The sequence below is a fragment of the Pempheris klunzingeri genome, chromosome 16, assembly GCF_042242105.1.
Source record: "Pempheris klunzingeri isolate RE-2024b chromosome 16, fPemKlu1.hap1, whole genome shotgun sequence".
NCBI lineage: Eukaryota > Metazoa > Chordata > Actinopteri > Acropomatiformes > Pempheridae > Pempheris > Pempheris klunzingeri.
In genome coordinates, this window is record NC_092027.1 from 1,285,163 (window position 1) to 1,307,479 (window position 22,317).

General features: G+C 45.5%; 1 protein-coding gene across 1 annotated transcript in view; it reads left to right on the forward strand.

The window, feature by feature from the left end:
• Positions 1-333: 333 nt before the first annotated feature.
• The window catches only part of LOC139215277 (collagen alpha-1(XIV) chain-like), a 119,568-nt gene continuing 97,584 nt past the window's right edge, over positions 334-22,317 (forward strand). Inside the window, exons 1-4 of the mRNA XM_070846190.1 lie at positions 334-415; positions 7,711-7,827; positions 16,337-16,480; positions 17,954-18,037. Of these exons, the coding sequence (XP_070702291.1) occupies positions 334-415; positions 7,711-7,827; positions 16,337-16,480; positions 17,954-18,037 (427 nt within the window). The remainder of the gene's footprint in view (positions 416-7,710; positions 7,828-16,336; positions 16,481-17,953; positions 18,038-22,317) is intronic.

The window sequence follows — 22,317 nt, forward strand, 5'->3', positions numbered from 1 at the left end:
TACATTCAAGTAGTGGGGCATCAGTTTGGAAGAGATGTGGTGGGAGGAGCAGGGGGCGTCCAGGGGGGGGGGGGGGGGGGGCTTTCCTGTGAATGTCTGTTCATGTTTCCATTCAGTTTTTCAAACATTTTACCTGATAAAGTCACATGCTTTTCTAGAAATATGCACATTTAGATGAAGCAGAAGAAGTTCTAGCACCATCCAGATAACGTGCTCTAATCCCTCCATCTTTTCCCCACCCTCCCCTCCTCGTCTCATCACCTGTTCCTCCTTCCTCACCCGTCCTCCCCCTCCGCCAGGTGCTTCGTTTTCCTCCCGTCTGCTGCTACCAGGATGCACTTCTCCGTCAGGCTCAGCTTGTGCCTGCTGGGCTTCCTTCTCGTCTCTGAGCTTCCTCAGCCGGCCGGGGGCCAAGGTAAGTGCTTCCACTGACCTGCCCTCCACTCAGGGGTCAACAAGGCCAACAGGGGGGGGGGGTTACCACACATGGCCGAGTTGGCTGGGGCTAATCAGAGCTGATCGGCCCCACAGTGGCACCATGTGGAGCTAAAAGTGGGCCAGCTGATCCCACCTTCAACAAGGAGAACTGGGATTTTTCACGATAGGCCCATCGAGACTTTATCTTTAACACAGTTTCCTGGAGGGCCAGACAGGACAGGGTTTCCTAGTCCCTCCCAGTTTGGTGCCAACCAGGAGCTGAGCAGGCGTTAGGCTCCAGATGGTGAGCATGGTGAACCTCAGCGTGGCCTCTTATGGAGACTCCTCTGCCCTCACTGTTCCATCCAGCAGGTTCACTTCTGTGTCACAGGTTTGATGTGCAGCTTTGCTCCAAAGAAACTTTTATTTCAAAGTATTTCTTTTATGTTGCGTTTACCCACGTGTGTCCGTCCCAAAGGGAAAGGCTTCGATGCCAAACTCCTAAACTGTGTTTCACTGTTGCTGTGGCTCATGCTGTCACCTCTGTAAATAATCCACACACGTCTCATGTATCTAACTGGGGGAGTGTTCAAGTGTTCAAAGGGAATTTTAATGACCGAGTTCTGTAATCTGCACGAGTCCTCAATCTCGTTTTAGAAATTAAAAGCCACTTGTGCTGAACGTGTGTATTAATTCACTTCTGTACATCTGTTAACTTCAGTGTGTGTGTGTGTCTACGGCAGGCCGTCTCTCACCTTGTTAACCTCAGCCAGCAATCAGCAACATAACCTCCCTCATTACCTCATTACCAGACAGGCAGGAGTCTCTTTAACACCATCACCACTATTAACAAGCTGCTACACCCCTTTTTTTTTACCAAGCGGTCCTTCTCTGTGCGAATGCAAATGATGGATTGATATTCATGATGTGTCTTAAATGAACTGTGCTGAGTGAGTTTCCCCTCATTACAGAGAAGATCTGACCGTTGGGCTCACGTCACATTTAGCAGGAGGGTGCAGGAGAAAAGGATGGATGTGTGTTGGCTATTTAAGCTGCACTAGAACACACTTCACAGCCAGCAGCTTTCAAAGGTTGTTATGAGGGCTGAACCTGCTCAGTGCTGGTGGAGTCAGACCATGAAGGCATGTCAGGGGTCTGAAAGGTTCTGAAGGAAGCTGATTAGCTGTTAGTTGGTGTGTGTGATCAGATTTACTGATCACTGCATGTTCCTGCATCATCACCTGTTCTCGTCCCATCATGTCCTGTTTCAGACGGAACATCACTAAATACTTATTTCAGTGTTTTTGGCCCCTGCAGGTGATCGAACTGGAGCCAGCAGGTTTAGATTCATGTCTGAGTACACTTTATTACTAAAATATGGTTCTCAGATCAACACACACACTACACCTGAACACACACTACACCTGAACACACTACACCTGAACACACACACACTACACCTGAACACACACACTACACCTGAACACACACACACTACGCCTTAACACACACTACACCTGAACACACACACACTACGCCTTAACACACACTACACCTGAACACACACACACACTACACCTGAACACACACACACAACACCTGAACACACTACACCTGAACACACTGTCTGGTCGTCCCTAGATAACCTGATAACCTGATAACCACTCCTGGACTTCTGTCTTAGCAAGGAACCGTTTGTATCTTCTGTCTTTTAACTCTGCCAGTGAGGACTGAGCCACAACTAAAGCTTGTTGTCATTCTTATCTTTTATCATTATTATTATTATTATTATTTCTTAAGAAATCGATCAGTGTCTCCACGGCGTCCTTGAGTCCAGCCAACACTGTAAAACCTGAAGAAGTTTAGTGTTTTATCACTGTGAGAAGCACAACTGAGAAAATGGAGCCAGAAAACATTTGATTTAGAAAAAGAACTGCGGTTCAGTTTCAATTAAATGTTGGTTTCAGTTCTAAATGAGAAAGTGTTTCCCGCTCAGTGGAGGTGCAGCCTGACACTTACACAGAATAACTGTGTCACGTTGAGGACACTCGCTCGGCTTTGGCCAGAGTTTGAGCGAAGCCGGGCCAACCGCAGCATTCCTCCGTGGGGAGGCCACAGTGTGCTCGTCCCGGCTACACCGCCGACCCGGGGGGGGGCCGAGGAGTTACGGTCGGCTTGGAGGGCTTCCACCGGGAAACTCCTCAGCTCTGTGTCGGTCTCACAGGAGTCAGAGAAGTTGAGAGGAGGATTTTTTCAGCAGTTTAAGACGGATGAACTGACTTCATGGTGATCTGTGAACACAAGCTTTTACCAGCAACAGTCCAGAGATGTGAAACAAAGATACCGTCTCTGTGTTTTGGCTTTTAAGCTTCTCAAGTTTCACATAGAAACAAGAGCTTGGGCTGTTATTGGGGCCGTAATTGATTTGTCATGTTCTAAGTGACTGTCTAACCCAGGGGTGTCCAAACCTTCAGGGCCACTCACTAGAAGTGAGCTGTATTGCTGACTTTAATCCACTAGAGGTGAAACAATCAAATGTAGGTAAATTCTGCTTGATAACTGAATATGACTCAATTAGTGGGCTTTCATTTATTAGTTGAGGTCCAAGCTGGTCTTTGCCTTGTAGGCTCCTGTTCAGTGTGATCAGGTGATCAGTGAGATCCACTAAACATGCCAACCAGAGAGGATCACTGAGCTCATGAAGAGGTCCTTCTCTCTTCAGAACTGGTCCATTTCTGATCTCAGGGAATAAAACCGTTGCAGCACAGAGCCACGACTGAGCCAGCGCACATGAGAACGGTAGAGCAAATGGTAGAGCACCCCCCCCCCCAAACACCAACACCAGCATCAGCATCAGAGAGGGAAGCTTGAAATAGTCTGTGCTAGAGCCCTGGTGCTCGAATCAACAGCCTTACCTCCACTTTCTTGCCCCTCGGCGGACACCGTAGATTCCTTTGTGCTCCCCTGTCCCAGCTGGAGCTCCATCCGTCGTACCTCCACACAGCTCCTCCCATTAAACTCCCATCATGCCAACTGCACCTGGCACAGCTTCAGAAACATCCTCCCCCGTCCTGGTGCTCTTTAGACTGCTAACATCAAGCAGCTCCTCCGTAATGTAAAAGTGATCTTCATTAGTTATTAGCTGTGCTCTCATCGCACACTGCGTCTGAAACTTTCTGCTCTCTTACGTTTCCTTAATTCGGCCATCTTGGGTCACCTGTAGCACATTTCTTCTTCTATTACTCATTTTATAGAGAAGCTGCCTCGTACAAGACCGTTACTCCACCTAGTGGTGAGACTAAGAAGTACAATACAGTCCAGGGCAGGTTCCATGTGTGGGCCGCATTCCAATACATTTTTAGAATTTCCTGCGGGCCAATGAAAATTGGACCACGGGCCGCAGTTGGCCCACGGGCCGTAGTTTGGACACCCCTGCTCTAACCCAACACCTGTCATGAAATCCCCCATTTAAAAAGGTGAAAGAATGATGTCAGCGGCTTTGCTCAGGCTTTGTGGAGGCTTCTTCTGTTTTCCTTGCTTACAGAAATAATGGAGGAGCTCTCTGCAGGTGTCTGTTCCTGGAGGGGGGGGATGTGGGCAAATGTCAGCGTGGTTCAGTGCTGCTTTTTCTAGGTGACGTCTTGTAAGTTTCACTCGGAGAGCTACTGACTTCCTAATGAATGTAATCACAAGCTGTGGGGACAGAAGTGGAAACTGTCCATGTATGAAATAGAAAAATAATTGGATCTCCAATTTACACCAAATTCTGACATGAAGATGATTTTTCTCCAGCAGTGTTTGACTCCTTTTACCAAAAAGCCTCAGAGCTTCAGCTCCAGTTCGCTCTGGAGGACCACGCCCTGTACGTGGGAGAGAAGCAGTGTAGTAAATGTACCGATCTGTGAAAGTTAAAGTGATTCACTGATGCTGTGATGCTCTCTGCAGCCTCTTTAAGACAAAAGACAGTTACTAACTAGGGCTGATGTCTGCTGGTCGGCTGGTTTATTGGCTGTGGTACTTTAATAAGGACAAAAGCCTTTTTTAATCCAGTATTTCATGTATTTATTAGGGAGTGATAATATGATAGAGCACGGAGCAGAAGGAGGACGTGTGTGTTCTTCTTCGTGCATCTTAATAATAATAATAATAATACATTTTATTTTTAGGGCGCCTTTCAAAGCTCACAAGGTCGCCGCATCTTGTTCTTCTTCGTGTATCTCCAGTGAATACATTAGTGTCCTCACACCTCCAACCAATCGATTGGCTGAAGAAGACGCAGACTTTTAGTCACCCAGGATTCACTTTGGCTTATTGCAAACTAAGAGAGACTTTGAGTTGAGAAACTTTCCCGTCGTGCCTTCAGGCTTCCTACTCACAGACAAAAAAATGTTTCCACTTTCTGTGCTCACCTCGGCACCGTCCCTTTGCCTAATGATGTCCCCTGGATTCTCCTGCTCTCACCGGTAGTTTAAAACACAGTGAAAACTTTGCCAGTCTGACTTTCTGCAGACTCCCGGTGGGCGTGACAGACCGACTCTCTCCAACCCTCGGCAGCAGTCGGCTCTGCTGTTTGCACAAGATTCTCCATGAAAAATAGATGAGAATTAAGTTCCCATCTCTACAGGCGCGGCTTTTTGTCTCCACCAGGCTGTTTGCTCAGCAGCCAATACTTGTCTCTGCATGACAATACAATCTCACAGAGAAGATCCATGCTTCTGTGTGTGTGTGTGTGTGTGTGTGTGTGTGCTGCTGCAAAGGAACAGACGGGTTTCTGTAAGAGGTGTGTGTGGGGGGGGGGGAGAAAAACCCAGCAAAGCCACATGGAATAAGATTCACTAAGGTTTTTATGTGAATACACCAGAATACACTCGCCTCCAGCTGCAGACAAACATTCATAATTCATGCACACACATGCAGACTCACACGCAAACACACAATCAGCAGCTCCACCACAAACACAGAGGTGCGAAATCTGCTTCTCGAATCATTTGGGATTTGTGCAGCTCTCTCCAGACGAGAGAATGTCCTTTGTTTCCGAGACAGAGAGCTAAACCCTGAGCTGCAGCCCTCATTCTCATCCCCAGGTTGGTGAGATAATTGGTACAGTATTCCTTATATGTGTTTGTATATAAATATATTTGCCTGCTGTTGAATGCGCCGGCTTCACGTTCTCTCCATTGAAATCAGGATTATCCTTCCTGTGCTGAACTCAAGTTTCTTTGCATACCTACACGAGTAGTCTGCAAATAATGACGTGCATAAGGAGGCGGTTCACTCAGAACTCTACAGAGGTGTTTTATGATCAGCTTGGCTAAATCTATTGTGGAGAAAGCTGCAGGGGAAGTGGATAAATAAGTTTAGAGAAGCTAAAGAAAAGAGACGCATTCTCCTCGAACTTGTGGCGTCTTCAACAAAGCTGTCTCTCTATCTCGGGCGGCACGTTACAAAACACCTCTCTGTTAACATCCAAGTGTGCATATGTAGAGACGACATGTATGCACGCAGTAATAAAGCCATGAAAAGTCTTAGTATGTACGTACGCCTCTGTTTTTTGTTTGTCTTGCTGTGGGTGAACCGTCTCTTTAAGCCTCTTGTTTATTGCACGCTCGAGCCTCAGAGCTCTAGCAGGCGTCACTCACAGTACTGTAGGTATTTAAAGAAGTCGGCGGCAGCAGATGGCTCACCTCATAATGAGGACACAAACACAGGAACGAGTTTGTGGGTTTCATATTTTATTTTCCACCCCCTGGCTTTTCTTTTTTCATAGTTAACTAAATTAGATCTGGGAATGTGTTTCTTCTGGATACATATTTATTATCTGGGATTTGGCTCTGACGGTGTAAAAGTGATGGGGTGTCGTGGTTGTTGACCCTGGAAATGTGTTTTTTTTGGCATTGCAGCGCCCAACAATGGCCTCGCTCCAGTGTTTTAACCTGCGTCTTAATGTGAAAACACAACAACACTGCGTAGGAGCTTTGTGAAATACGACCGTGCTCCTTTGTGAGGAAACAATGTTCCGCTAACAGTGTTGTTGCCTTTCCTGAGGGTTTCCACACAGGTCGAGGCCATTGTGAAGTGTATATGGATGTTGTGCAGCTCAGCGGATGTGTTGTACATCTAAACACTCCTGCTTAGGACAGGAGAGGAATAGTAAGCAGATGCTATTCCAGTGCCTTTCCCTTTGGTGCCCTTTGTTCTTCCTCACCTTGCACCTTGTTAAAAGGGAGTCGCATTCGCTCTTTTTTTCCTCATCCTCACTTTCAAAGCTCAGAGACGCCGAAAGAAAGAGATGACAAAGCTGAGATTAGGACAGAGAGGGAGAGACAGAGGGGACAGATGAGGAGATGAGGACGGAGAGGCAAAATGAAAACGAGGCAAAGATACGGGGAGGAAAGTGATGGGGTGGGGGGGGAGAGGCCTCCAGGCGTCTGACAGGGCCAACAACTAATCAGGATGAGAGGCAGGGGTGTCGCTTTGATGCCGACGGTAAGTGGAACACAGACGACGGCCTGTCACATCCCCACAGAGAGAGGCACCATGTGAGCTTGTCAATAGATGAGGAAGAGGAGGATGAGGAGGAGAATGAGACTTTGCTTTTTTAATGTGACATCTGTGCAAACTAATCTCTCTGATGTGTATCCTCCCGCTTGGATGAGATACAATTTCTCCTTTTTTTTACGTTTATTTTTTATTTCTCTCTCCCTTTCCTAACTGTTTAAAAACACAGATGGAGCGACTGTCTGTACGCCGCCGCAACTCTGGAGGGAGTTCAATCTAACTTAACGCAGTCACAGATGTATTTTGTGCTCCGCGGATGAACGACCACGCAGGAGTTAGACAGAAAGAGGGCGGAGTGTGTGAAACCTGCAGCTCTGTACAACATCCTGAGCTGTGAGCTGCTAGTTTAAGGACAAATAAACAGCATTTGTCACTATTAAGCACAACATCTGTTAATAGCAGCAGTTTGGCACGACCCACTGTGTAATTAATACATGTGGGGTTAAAAATAATAAATCCTTCAATCAAATAATTCTAAACCTAATCAGTTTAGAAATTGGTCTTTTTTGTTATCAGCCGCTGAGTGAATTGAACTCCATCCACTGTTGTGGACGTGTTCCACTAATATGCACTGTTGACAGCAGGTTTTCTAATACTGAGCTAAAAATAAAGGAGGAGGAGGTGGGACGGTGCATGACGGGGATCTTCTGCTCATTCATTTATCATTCAAATACAACGTGCTCCAAACGGACAGTTACTGTGTAAAGCTGTTTGTTTTCTTCTTTCTCTGTCCAGTTTCATCGCCGCGGAGATTTCGTGCCAAAACCCTGAGCCCCAGCAGGCTGCACGTGTCGTGGAAAGAGCCAAAAGGAGAGTTTGACAGCTACAAGGTCATTTACACCACACAGCCAGGTAAGAGCCCCCCCCCCGCTGACCCGACCCGACCTGGAGAGGCTTTCGCTTGTACGGTGACTCTCCTCCTGCTGTCCGGTCATAGTTTATGTTCTTACCCTTAAGATGGAGAGAAGACGAGTTCACTTTCCACTCCACACTTTTTTGCTTTGTGGTGCAAGGTCTCAAATTAAATTATGGTGCCCCCCCCACCCCCCCCAGCATGAGGATCTGTTTAGGGCCTGTGTCCACATGGTGCTTGTGTTGTGGCAGAATAACACTGGCAGGGTGCGGTGAGGAAAAAGAAAAAAGAAACACGTCAGTTTTGTTTCCATGACAACATATCATATCTGTGATCAGCGTTACATGAGAGACGAGCGTCTCCTCTTTGCTTTTCATTAACCGCTCGTATCTATTTGTGTTTGGTCACTACGACCGCTAAGTGGACGTCCCCGCTGTCAGCCTGACCGCCGCACAGCGCCGTGCCGGAGACCACAGCAGTCCGCTCAGCCTCCAGACCAGTGAGCTCCTCTGTCTGTGCTGTGACGGCTCCGTCTGACATGTCATAATTAAAGCTGTGGATAGAAGGACACGGATAAAACAAGCTTCTCTCCTCCTGGTTACCTTGGTTACCAGAAAACAACCCCCCCCCTATATGACCAGGTCTGTGCTGGTGACACCAACACCTTTCAGAAAAGTGCAGAGATTTTCATGTAGAAGTGTCAAAGCACCAAAAAATGGAGCTCTGAAAAAAGATGCAAGGCGCAGGCTTCCTCTCTTGGGGGGGGTTAACAGTTGAAAAGGGACTTTGATGCTCAGAAGAGAGAACGCTATGTGGACACAGGCCCTTCATAAGGATCCAGATGAAGGACTTCTGGTTCTGTAGCAGGGAGGATTTTAGGACTGCGACATCTCATGTTTAACTAAATTCAGCAGGAGGTGAGATTTGATTTCTTCATCTAATTAACATTTTGTCCGATGTTGTTAGTGAGAATGACGCCTGTGTGGTGAGGGCTCACAGCAAACTGGGCAGAAGTGAACATCACATTTCACATCCCTGCCTCATCAATGATTCATTCGTAATAAACACGCTGCAGAAGATCAGAGGACCAGTAAATTCAACCCACACGACAAAACTGTTTGGTTTGAAGGTTCTGAGGATCTTTTCAGAGCTGGTGGAGTTTTCCCTCTCTGCAGAATCACTCTAGTTTAGACCTGATTGATCCCAGGAAGTCTGCCTCTTCTCTCGGACAGACGTGTTCTCCACGTTCACATCAGGAGGCTGAATGCAGGTTAAGAAAGCTTCTGTCTCTTCACAAATCATGTGAACTGGCATCGGTCCTCTGCTGGTGAGGACAAACATCCTAGTTATGCACAGAGCAGCCCAGGAGGTGAACTTCTCCCCCCGAGGGAAAACAAATCAACGTTTTTATGTGAGTTTCACCTCATAACTCACTCAGAGAGCCGTCGCCACCCAGCAGGTCTGACGGAGCCGATACAGGAGCTGCTGGGAATGTAACCTGTGGTCGATTGCAGCCGACCATCAGTTCCATTTATTGACGAAGGCTTCAACGAGTTTTCCACAAGTCTGTGAAAATGCTTCAGAGTGCTGGTGTGGAGATGCTCAGCATGTGACTGTGGAGCTGTCTGGGATTGAATTCACCTTCTGTGTTATTTCAAGCGCAGCTGGGATTCGATGAATGAGGAGCATGATTGTGACCCGTCCAAACCAACATGGGTGGAGAGATATCAGCACCACAAACCCTCTGAGCTGAATCGACACTTCTCTAAACAGTTTCAGCAAACATATTGAACACTGTAACGCCCATGAAGGAAGGGTTTACAGTATCTGAAGAGCTAGCTAAGAGTGTTACGCCCCCAGAAATCCAGTTCAGTGTGATATGGTATTGCTGTAACCATAGCAACCTAGAAACAGGAAGCAGGAAATGGGAAGCAGGAAGTAGGAAGTAGGATTTTTTTTTTTTTTTTTTCAATGCTTTATTGTCATCATTTTTGTTTTGCAAGATCAAACCAAAGGTTATATCGTCTCTAGAGATAGAAGCTGGAAGCAATGGAATTTTTTGTTTGATCCATTTGTGAATGTTAAGCCGAAACGTTTGTATTATACCACATGAGGAAAATACATGGTCCGTAGTTTCAATATCATTTTTACAAAATGTGCATATATTGTCATCAATATTAAAGCGCAGTCTGAGTAATTCTTTAGACGGAGAAATATTGTTCATGATTTTAAAGTGTGTTTCTTTTGAGCAGGAAGTAGGAAATGGGAAGCAGGAAACAGGAAATAGGAAATGGGAAGCAGGAAGTAGGAAACAGGAAGCAGGAAGTAGGAAATAAGTTCACCATGGGGTGATTGGATGTCGTTGTGATAGGACATTGATCATGAGCAGCCCATTTCCTTTAGATGTTATTCTTCATTTTCCCTCCGTGCTACAGCGACGTCTGTGAGTATTATTCATCTAATGACACGGAGCCATCGAGTTATTTTGTGTTTGCATGATCAGAAGTGCGTCTGGATGCTGATTGCGTCGCTAAGTTAGTGACTTGTGCTTTATCCCGGTGAATGTGATGATGATACTGACTCCACACTGACATTGTGTTGGTTCTAATGTTCTGACACCCTGAAGAAGTGAAGTCTATGTGATAGTTTGACTGTCATCAAACATTCACAGTTCACAAGCTGCTCTGCGATTAGAATCATAAACTGTGGCCACGGTTTTTATTCTGGTGAAAGTGAAAACAGGTCCACCGCAGGCGTTTTTACTGTTTACGGGTGCGATGCAAAGCCACGAGCCTTCACTTTGTGCCGTGTGATGATCACAGTGTGATTAATTTATAAAATGGGACATCGGGGGGCTGTTAACATTGTAATTATCATTTTCCTTTATGACATTTTCACAGCTGCTACTGTGTCGTTTGACCGTTTGACCTCCACCAGTTCAAACAGTCGGCTTTTGGTTTTCAGGAGGAGGGGATGACCTTCACAGCCTGTTAGTCCTCCAACATGGCGCCTTGGTCTCTAACAGACATCGCTCTGTGTTTTTAAAGAGTGCTGTGGATGCTGTGGACGTCTTTAGTGTTGGTGCAGGTCATTGAATGTTCAGTGGACTCTGACAGATTTATATTTCTACCGTATGTTTGTTGTTCCATCTTTATTTATACGTTTCTCTGACAAGTACACGGCAACACTTCCTCATCATTTAGGTTAATTTTAGGCTTTGCTCATTTGCATATAGAAGTTAAAAATAGATAGAGAGAGAATAAATAGAGGATGTTCGTGTAGACCTGTAGAAGGAGTGTGTTATTCTGATCGTGGTGTGCGTTCATGAATAGCTGTAGGTGGTTGAAGTCCTCTGTTTTATTGCTATGATGAGATACTTACTACTGTAGATAGAAATGAGTGTGCAGACAGATTCTTCCTCATCACTTCTCCTCCTTCAGTTCTTTCCTTTCGGTTCTGGTGATTATTCCCTCTGAAGAAGACATCGCAGTGCACAGGGAGGTTTTATTACAGTGGGAAAAAGGTGCAGCTGCATGTACAGCTGTAAAAACCGTCTCCAGCCCTGTTACTTTAGTGACGGAAAGCTTCAAGAATTCTTTTTGTGAAGGACGTGTAATTATAGCTTAAAGTTTAAAGGATTCCCAAAGTAAGCTGTGAGGCTAAGTACGGGTCCCTCAGTGGGTTTGTGGAGATGTTGTAAAATTTCACTAGATAATAGCTGCGTGGCACAATAAAGGAAAGTTATTCTGCATCAGAAAGACGGGAGGAAGAAAAGACTTTTTGATGTGATGAGCAAATCTGTGGATAGGAGCCAGCAGCAGGGAGAAGAACCACTGACGGCTGCTCCTCAGAGCTCCATTCAGACCGTGTCAGCCGCCTTATATAACGCAATGTGAAGTAAATGTTCCCTTTGGAGAGTTTTTATTTTGTTTTCAGTCCCTCTCTCTAATTAAATGCCCTGAGTGTAACTGAAGGACAGGATATGGCTCTGGGGCATGACTAGTAACTACACCGAGCACCTTTAGGAGGTATTAAGGCTTTAAGGTGTGTCTGGTGCGTGTTGTCTTGACTGACAGGTGGTTTCATCACTTCTCCCAGCCAAACCATGAGCCCCACACCACAGGTATACGTGGAAACTCGCTCCGTCAGTAGAATTGAGCGCACGGTTGATGGCTTTACGGTAGCGTTCTCCAACAAAGATGACTGAGTTCAAGAATGACGCTTTGAGATCCTGTAATCAGCCTCTTCTTCATCAGGTGAATATCTTACCACAGATCCATGCTATCAGGTTTTATCCCCTTTATGTACCTCCACTCTGCTGGATGCAGTGATCCACTGTGGCCAGGCCAGATGAGTCGAATGACACAGAAGTCTAGAAAGAGGGATGTACCAGAGGGCAGGGTGAAGGAGCCGGGGAGGCATGGAGGGAGGCGGTGAGATGGAGAGAGGGATGCTGGATGGAGATGAATTGAAGGTGCAGCAGGGGGAGAAATCTAATCATCTGCCGCTTCTGTCGAAGAACAAAAACACGCTGCGTTCAAGGTTTGTTGGGCGTACGTTTTCCTGCTATTGTATGATAACAGCACCGCGGGGAGCCCCCCTCCACCACTGGGAGGCCGCACTCTTTTGTCACATGATGTAAAGGCTTTTCAGCTGAACAGGATCGAGCAGTGTAGCCTCGTATTCCCACACATATTTAAATTGGCTTGACATTTTCACCAAAGTAACGATGGCCTCATTTCTGAGACGTGCCCACACAGCTCGCTGTGCAACATGTTGCCTCTGGGTAGTGCTTAATTTTGGAGAAAAGGAGAAAAAACATGAGATTTTAAAGAGTTGGTGGAAGTAGGGGGACGGCTCCTGGGCTGAGAGGGAGGTGGGTGACTGGGACGAGATCATCCTCTCGCTGTAGGCCGCCGATATCAGCACGGGTGTAACGGAGGTGGAGAGGCAGTAAGGGAGCGGTTGTTAATTTTCTCTAACAGTGAGGGTTGTAGAGCTCTGCTGCGAGCTTTCATCGAGCTTTACTTTTCCTGGCTGAAGTTAAAAACATGACTCACATTGTCAAACAGATGAAGACAAAATGTTTATCGCCTGAATGTGTCAGCAAACGGATCATTTAATTTAACTTTTACTCGGAGAAGAAGCACTTTTTTTGTCATTCAGGGCTAATTCCTGTTTTTAAAAAGTGCCTCAGTGTGTTGGCGTTTGTGCTGTCAGCCATTTTGTAGGAGCAGATGGTGGAAAGTAGAGTTCTGAAGTATTAATTTTTCCATCAAGAAGTTTTCTTTGATAACAGTTTAAGAGGATTCATTGATCCCATCTGGAACATTCGTTCTGCAGCAGCAGCAGCAGCAGCAAAGCGTAGAAGAAAATGAGAAGGCCTCCAAAATGATGGCAAATTGAATGTAACCACACTTTTCTGTCATCACAAACTCTTCTTAAACTAATGTGCTTGTGTTGTTCCTGCAGTATCTGCTCTCCCTCAAAGCCAGGAAACAGAAACGTCCGTCTGCAATCTGCTGACTTCTGCCAAACCTGCTGCTGCTATGACAGCCAAGCACATTTTGCAGTTCTAGATGCTGAATGCATCTTTTATATGATTGATTTATAAGATTTTTTATTTTATTCATACTTCATTTTCCTCCGTGCTCTGGTTTATACCTTTTGACTTTTTGTTCTTATTTGTTTCCCCTCTGGTGTTTGCTGCTGCGATGAGCTGTCGCCACCTCAGGCGCTAATAAAGTTAATCGTTCCCCTCCTCGCTCTGTGATGCCCGAGGACTTTAAAATGGTTCTTTTAAATTTTTTTTTATGCAACCGTGTCCCTTTCAGATGTAACATGTTCACATATTATTCAGTAACGCTGAGAGGCTCGTAGGCGTGTGCAGCTCACATGTACACCAACAGTCCGATACGCTGCTTTTAGACACCGTTCGATAACCGAAGGTCGTTAATTTGATGTACTGAAGTGTCCTTGAACTACACATTTGCTCCCACTTGCTTATTTAACTTCAGGCGAAAACGTTGTTTTTCAAGAACTGGTCTTAAGTTTGAGATTTTGCATCGGCGACACGTCTTCCTTCAGTCCGTGTTTATGTCCCTTCACTTTGAAATCCTTCCCCTAAATCCACATCTCTAAAGGTTGTTTCCTCACAGCCATAAATCTCCACTTCAGCAGCACTTAGACTCCAAACTTCCCACTTTTATCCCCCTCTGTATTCTGAACAGTCGTAAAGAGGCGCCTGTTCATATATCTTTCATAACCTGATCTGTATAACATTGTATTCCTAAAAAACTGGGGGGGAAATTGTTTTTTTTTTTATGGCTGTTGGAAGTTTTTCTGATTTATGGAAAGAGACGAGATCCAAAGTTTCCTCTTTTCATGCAGTGTTCAGATTTCTGTTCTGGAGATGTCTGCTGATTGGAGTATTTCTGATTTGGTAATGCCTCATTTGCATATTCAAGCATTCATTTCAGAAAAATTGCAAAGTATTTGTCGTACTCTAAGTGAGCCGCTGGGCAAGTGTCATGGTGACATCTGTAGTGTGTCGCCTTAGATACCAAGCATACAGTGAACAGGACTTCATGGTGTTGTGGCTCAGTGAGACATAAGCAGTTTGATCCTCCCGTCCATCAAGAGCCACTTCTTGAGCCTTCAGACATGAAGCCATATCTAAGAGCAGTTCACAGACCTGAGACGTAAACGCATTTGCAAAAAGCCTCTTAGTGGTTTGTTGCAGCTCAGCTGAGGCACAGTATGCGATGATTCATGCACCTGCAGGTATTTGTCTGCCCTCGGTGTGAGTCACATGTCAAAATGTCTTCGAGGCCCAGAGGAACGTAAGTATTTCAAGTATAGTCCTGTTGGCCACATAACTAACAGCAGAACTAGAGCTTACTGAGAGCTGTGTGTCTGTGTGAGAGTCAGCACCATGGTCTGACGGTTTAGTTTCTACATGATAAAAGATGGTTTCTGTTTTCCTTCCTCTTCTCATCCTGTCACTCTGTCTGTCTGTCTGTCTGTCGGTCTGTGTTTCAGCCTCCTAAACTTCTTGACAGACTTCTTCTTTCTTTCTTTTGTGCCTCTTATCAGTTGTCCATTACCGTCGGCTCTGTCTGTCTCCTCTTACTTTTTTATTCCTATTGATCCTGGTGGTATTATTCCAGGACGGGTCAGGTGTTAACAGACTTCCACAGTTCACTCTGTAGCTGCCTCTCACATTGATATTTCAGTATAACACAAGGCTGTAACATTTGATGTTTGTTGGGTGCCGGCGTGCGTCTCCGACAGAAGGATGAAAAGAGGTCAGTCTGCAGGTTTAATTGCTCCTGCGGGAATTAGAAAGTTTTGTTGTTCAAGTTTGAAGTTCTTCTCTTGCAGCTGCTAAAACAGGTGGTGCAAGTCTTGAATGTATATGAACGTAATTACACTTGAGTTGTGTGAGTCCTGCACAGTGATCGGCACATTTAAAAGGACGCTAAACAATGTAAACTATCACAAAGCAGCTTTTTTTTTAACTGCAGGGAGAAAAGAACAATGGGACTAGAATTACAGGCACTAAACAGCTTGTACTTTGGAGTAAATTGTTTCATATATTTAAAGTTTTTCCAACAAAAGCAGAAGGCAGGTGTTCATTTTGTCTTTTTATTATGAGCAGCAATTCTCCCGAAGAGACCGAGTGATGGCGTTATCCTGCCGACATCCTTCTGTTTCATTCCTCTTTGCACTTGTGCTCCATTGTTGTCCGGAAACTATAAATTACACATGAAAAAGCCACACTGTTCCTTCGTTACAGCCAGTTAGCAGTTAGGCTTTGGTCTCAGGAGGGTTGAGTTGAGCTCAGCTGCACCTGAAACGAGTCCTGGAGTGCACTTCCATATCACTACGCCAAGGTGAGAAGGTCAGCAAAAGTGTTTTAGAGCCTAATGTCCAGCAGGGGGCGACTCCACTGGCTCCAAACAGGAGTCTGATTGGATGGAAGTCAATGAGGAAATTATTTATCAGCTCAGTGAACAGTTTCTGCTCTCAGTCTCTAGTTTACAGTCTTCTTCAGCACAGCAGGACGTTCATTTAGTCAATTATGGTCCATGTAGAGGAAAACAGACCAGGAAGTAGGGGGGTGCTTTAGGGGCGGGGCTACCTGCTCACTGACCAATCAGAGGAAAGGGAGGGGAAAAAACTCATGCAGCTCTTCTGGCTTCAAAATCAGAATGGCGACGGTGACTGTGGTTTTGAAAACCAAGTCTTTTTCTACAAAGACTACCCCACCGTTGCTGGGAATCCCACAATGCCGTGCAAGCAGTTTGTTTGTGTCCCATAGAAACCTGTACCTGTGGAATGCAGGTGGACAAACGTTGCCTCGGCTCACTCACTTGTTTTGTTCTCCCTATGAAACTGAAACTAACTGAATCGTGGAAGTTTATTCCTTCGAAACCGTTTCCTCCCTCTGATCCTCTGAATGCAGCTGATGGTGAAGATGTTTGCTCTTCTGTCGCCCTGGTACAGGTGGAAAGCAGAAGGAGGTTCAGGTGTCAAAGCAGGAAGCGAAGCTGCTCGTCGAGGACTTTGACCCCTCCAAAGAATACAACTTTAAGATAATTGCAGTCAGTGGAGGGCAGCAGAGCAAACCACTACAGGCCAAACATGAAGGTAAGAGACAGTCAGTGTTCATGTTCAGCCCTCCACCATGTGACTCCTCTGGTTCACACGCTGTTAGTCCAGAAAAACCTCTCTAGCCTGCAGGTTTACGGAGGTCAAGCTGAATATAAGTGGATATAAATGAACTGAAATGTAGAAGAAAGAGCGACAACCTCTCTGGTGTGGAAGGTTACATGTGACAGAAAACTGCTGCTGATCTGATCAGCACCTCCAATCAGTGATGTCACAGCAGGTGTTTTCCCGTCAGCTGCGATTGGCAGAATACCTGCTGTGACATCACTGATTGGTGATTGGCCGCGCTATGTGACCCAGTGCCAGATTTAGACTTAGTTTATTTGGCTAATGCTGTTTACGGTGCGTGCTCGGTGGAGGACGGAGAAAAAGCAGGAAAGAGTTCAAACGGCAGCAAAACAACAACAATAAGCACAACAGCAGCAGCAGCAGCAGCCTCGGCTCACCGCGGTGGATGTGAATGCAGAAATATGCCAAGTGGGTTGTTTACTTTGCTTCAGTCACTGACATTCAGCAACCTGCTGATGTTTGCTTGTCGTACTGCGCTTCAGGGAAAAGGAGATACTACACTTAGACCTTTTTTAAACGGGAGTCTTAATGCAGAAATCCACAGGTGCTGCTGCTGTGTTTCCTCCACTAATGTATTCGTGTTCAGGTGAAAAAGCTCTTTGACTCAGCGTTTAGAATATCATGCTGCTCTCCAGAAGTAAAGACACAGCTCACTACTGCACGGGCTGTTGTACTGACAAACGTTCTGCTGTTGCACCACCACCTGAATGGAAAAGGGTGCAGCACTTATGAGGTCTAATGTGGATGTGGCTCTTTGACATTAACCGCCACAGTCACTGGTGCTGCTTCTGTTTCTGGCAGCAGCAGATACTAAAACCTGTCTGGCAGTCCAGCTAAGTGAAGAAGAGATCAAAAAGGGGGGGGGGGGCAGGTGTCAGCATGGTGCTGTAGTAGTTCATCTTTATACAGCGAAAGATTATGTCTCTTACAAAAAGGGTTCAAATGAGTGATGGGAAGTATATTTATTCAGTCACAGTCTGCAGTGTGGTGCTACTGCTTTCACTTCTTCCTACTAAAAAACTAACATTGGAGGTGTTGAAACAGAAACCATCAGTGTCGGTTCACTGAGATTCTGAACTTTAATTTCACTTTGCCTCATCAATCAAAATAAGCACATCTGATGTTCTTCAGTCGCTGCCAGTTGGATTCTTTCTTTCAGCTTTAATACACTCTTATTACATTTCTGTATTCTGGTCAGTTTAATTCTTAACGTCTTCTGTTTGTCTCCTCAAACACTTAATTATCTCGTGCATTTTTACGGTCTGTTCTCTTCTATTTGCTGATTCATTGGCAGAAGTTGATTGACGTACATGGCAGACAAGCTTCTCCTCTTCCATCCACTCGTTAATGTAGATCCTTGCATTGTGTGTCTTTTTCTACCAGCTCAGCAATCAGGCGTGGAGATGGTTCAGTCCCAGAGGACCAAAGACAGCCGTGTCACCGAGGAGAACAACGAGATCTCAGAAGGTAAGATCCACTGGAGACTGGAGGCAAACCAGGTGAACAGAAACACTGAAAGGGAAAAGACTGACTCCTCCACCTGTGGTCAAGACCCCCTCTGTGAAACAACAAGGAGATTCTTCAAAAACAACTTTGAGAGGAAACATCTCTGTGCTCAGCTCTCCTGTAGACGACACAGCCGCCTCCTCCTTTTGTCCACAAGAGTTTTTAAAAGGATTGCTCCAATGTAGAACCTCATTCAGACGCAGAAAAAAAGAGCAATTTCACAACAAGAGCAGGTAAGTGGAAGCTGAGGAGAAGTTTGATTCGGCCTGCAAATCGGAGGCCGTCTGTCCGGCCATTTTTGGAAACAGCCATTTTTATCACGACGCTTTATGATTACCGTTTTCACACACATGAAGACGGAAGAAGGGGCCCGAGCGGCGAGAAGCATCGAGCCTCGTTCCAGAGGGAAAGGAAATGAAATGGTGCGAACAAAGGGGAAGTCGAGCAAGAGCCTGCGGTAATGGGGCAAATGTGTGGTAAACAAGCCTATTATCATTTTGAAAGTGATGGTAAGCAGCACAATCAGCCTCCGCCAGCAAAAGACAGGGAACGAGGAAACGAGCAGGTAAGCCTGACTTCCTGAACTGTGACTCTCCTCCATACTGTCAGCCACACCGGGCTACGCCATTTATAACACAACCACATAAAGGTGTTGCTCCTTGCTTGGAGGGCTGGTGCACTGAAAGCTCTTTGCTGTGAATTCTGTGCATCAGAACAAAAAATAATTCACTAAACATTTAGTTTGGGGGATGGTGACCTCGCCGTGTGTTGCCGACAGAAGCCTCTTGTTCCTTTGCAGCTTTTGAAAATGCGATGTGTCCCTTTTGTGTGAGTGGAGCTGTGTTGTGTTGTGTTGTGAAGCCTTGAAATGGAGGAATGGTGTTAATGATGGTGCAGATGGGACTCCTGGCAGACGCTCCGCCGCTGCCTCAAACCCAAATTACAGCTTCTGCTCTGAAAATCGTCACAACAGGATAAATACTTTGCAATTTAAATCTTTTCTTCACCAGAGGATCTGAACTACTTGTTGCTGTCTCAATCAGCCCGTCGTGTTTTTTTTTGTCTGTTGTAGCAAGTTTAGATTTCCTTTTGATGAAATTGTACAAATCTCATTTTTTCTCCTCACCTCATCGCTGCCCATGTAATTACAGCCTGAATCCTCTAAATGGGGATTTTCTTCTCCTCCCAGCAGCACCAGACCTCTCCTGGCAAGGTCTGGTGATGGGTTTGTAAAGTTTTTGCTGTCTGGAGGTAAAAAAAAAAAAGACCAATCAGGAATTTTCTCTGCTTCTGACTGAAATTACTGAGTTAACTCTGACTTCCTGGGGTCATTTTAATCCCGTCTGAGGTTTCACACAATTACCAGTTTTCTCACTGCGGCCGCGTCAGACGTGAGATTAGATTAAACTTTATTGCTCTCGTGGAGAAATTAGCGAGTGTGAGCAACGGCCGCAAGAGGATTCAAGATGTGTTTCAGTGGTCACAAGGTGCAGGAACGAGCTTCAGACACAAACAGACTTTTACTGCAGGGAATTTAAAAATGAGGAGCTGCCGCAGAATCAAAAGCTCCACGTTTTTCACATTTTGTGATTAGTTTCAGTCGTGTTTCCGTGGCTCAGAATCAGAACTGTGATGGCTTATGTTGGGTAATAATTAGATGACTTGAACCTGCTGACAGGGCTGCAGCATGAGGATGGATTTTAGTGGTTCTTAGGATATTAATCAGGATCAAGTCCAGTGCAGCAGCCTTAATTAAGAAATGTGCTGTGACATTATGGGACATTTAGAAGCATCAGCAGTGAACAGCTGCCTCTGTGCATCAGAACTTCACTGATGTTCGAGATGTTTGAGTGACGCGTTTCCAAACTGTAACAGATCCGACGTCAGCCGTGTCTCCTCACTTATGGCCCGACAGATGTTTTAAAATGGATGCTAGACTCCACCGGCTGTGTTTGCACTCGCTTCTCCAGACGAGTTAAGGCAGAGAGAGCGGCGGCAGAAGGCGAGCGGCGAGTCTGAAGGGATGTGATCCAAAAACGTGGAGATAATTACAGCTAGGACTTCCATAAAAGTCCTCTGTCTGACTCATTACTGCTGCTTGGGTGTTGCAAGATTGCTGCTCTGCGTCAGCGTCCTTCTGTTTCTCCTCTCTGCATGTGTCACGTCGTGTCGGTCTTAACAGTCTAACAACTATATTTTTAAAAATGTTTTTTCATTTATGAGAAACATACGCTTCCAGAGCAGCATGTGAAACACATATTTTCTGCACAGGGCGACATTAGAAATAAACTGGCATCACTAATGTCCCAGTCAGGAAGTATTTAGTTTAGAGGGTACATACGTTTAGATGACTTAAAGGTTTTACTGCTACATCAGAAACAAATTAGGTAAAAAATAAAGCACATTTTATGCTAATGTTAGCAAATATGAACGCTAAGTGTTGGTGTGTAATAATAGAATATAAGTAAATATTGTAAGTTATTTGTTTTAACACCAGTTATTAATAATATGAGAACATGTTCAGGTAAAAGTTATGTTACATTATTAACCAAAAAAAACACAACTTGCATAAAATAGATGTTGATATTTAGTCTAAAAACTGTAAAAGGAAGCACATCAAAGTCAGACGGGACAAATAGTCAAAGCTTCCATGTTTTGTCGCAGCACTTCTAGAGGGTGAAAATGAACACAGATGTCAGTATCTGTCCTGCTTGATTTGGAAATTTGGGATGTGTTACCTGTTTTGGAATCTGCTGACTGGCCTTTGGGTCCTGAGCCTCCTTCTCCACCTCAGGTTAGATGTGTTGTCTTTCATATAAGTTCCAACATGGAGTATCTGCTCCATAATTCACTCAGAAGCTGGAGGTGAATCTAGTGAGAGAATCACCTGCTGTGTGTGTTCTCTCTGCTTACTGCCTGCATCCTCTCCCTCAAGCTGTCTCCTCCACTTTACCACAGTCACATGTGAACACAAAGGCGTCCAGAAGCCGTCACTGGAGGAGGGAGGCCATTAGTGGAGCTCTGACTGGGACCAACATAGTAACAGTGGGTGATGTGTTTCAAAGATCCCGCGGTGCGTCGTGTCGCGTCGCGTGGCTTCTCTGGCAGGGAGAGTCGCCATTTGGCCGGAAAATGTCCGAAATATTCAGTGGAGTAAAGTAAGAAGGGAGAGTTTTTCTGTCACTATTATGAAGAAAAAATTAGTGGGAGAAGTCAGTTTGGCAGAAAATGATGTTTACATTCATATGAAACCATAAATTCTCACTTTTGAACCAGCAAATGTTTCAATTAAAAGAAATGTTATTAATTGGATCAATTGTTTAATCTTTTAAACACTAATTGCACGTTAAATGGAGGTTGTGTGAGTCTGCAACAACAGTCTGCAGTCGATGAGGATCAGACCGAAGGCCTTTATGTGCCTTTTAAAGAGAGGACCCTCTGATGCTACATAATTCAGGGCTTCATTCAGAAAGTTGGTCAGCAGAGCCTGAGTTAAACATGTTGCAGTCTGCCTGCACCACGGGTGTCACTGGTCACCTGGAGATATCATGGTTCTATCAAAATGCTGCTGGAAACATGAGCAAACATGTAAAATATGGCTGCAGTGTGAAGAACGTCTGCTACAGATTGATGAGGTTGTGTTACGGAGCTACAGCCCCCCCCCCCCCCCCCCCCCCCCCCCCCCCCCTCTGCTGAAACACACCTCCAATGAATCAATGAATGAACTCCTCTGCAGAGTTCAGTCCTCGCCGGCTCCATCTCTCCATCCATCCTGGACTCTCCGTCCTTTCTCCAGAACTCTGCTGCTGGCTCCACTGCTCAGTGTTCCTGCTCTGACTGCTGCCCTCTGTACGTTCTCCACCGCTTCATCATGTGGAGGTGAGAGAAATCAGTGAGTCATAATTCATCCTCAGAGCGACTGGGCAGGAGCAAAATCCTCAACACTCAGGGGTCCTTCCTGTACAGGCAACCATGTCCGTGTGTGTGTGTGTGTGTGTGTGTGAAGCATGTGCAGAGTGTGTGTGTGTGAAGCATGTGCAGAGTGTGTGTGTGTGTGAAGCATGTGCAGAGTGTGTGTGTGTGTGTGTGTGAAGCATGTGCAGAGTGTGTGTGTGTGTGTGTGTGTGTGTGTGTGAGTCACCTGTTAGCTGGATCTAACTGGCTAAAGGGGCTGAAGGGGGACAGATGGAGGAGAGAGGAGCCACCCGGTGATGAAATGCTTTTGCTTTTTTTATCTGACT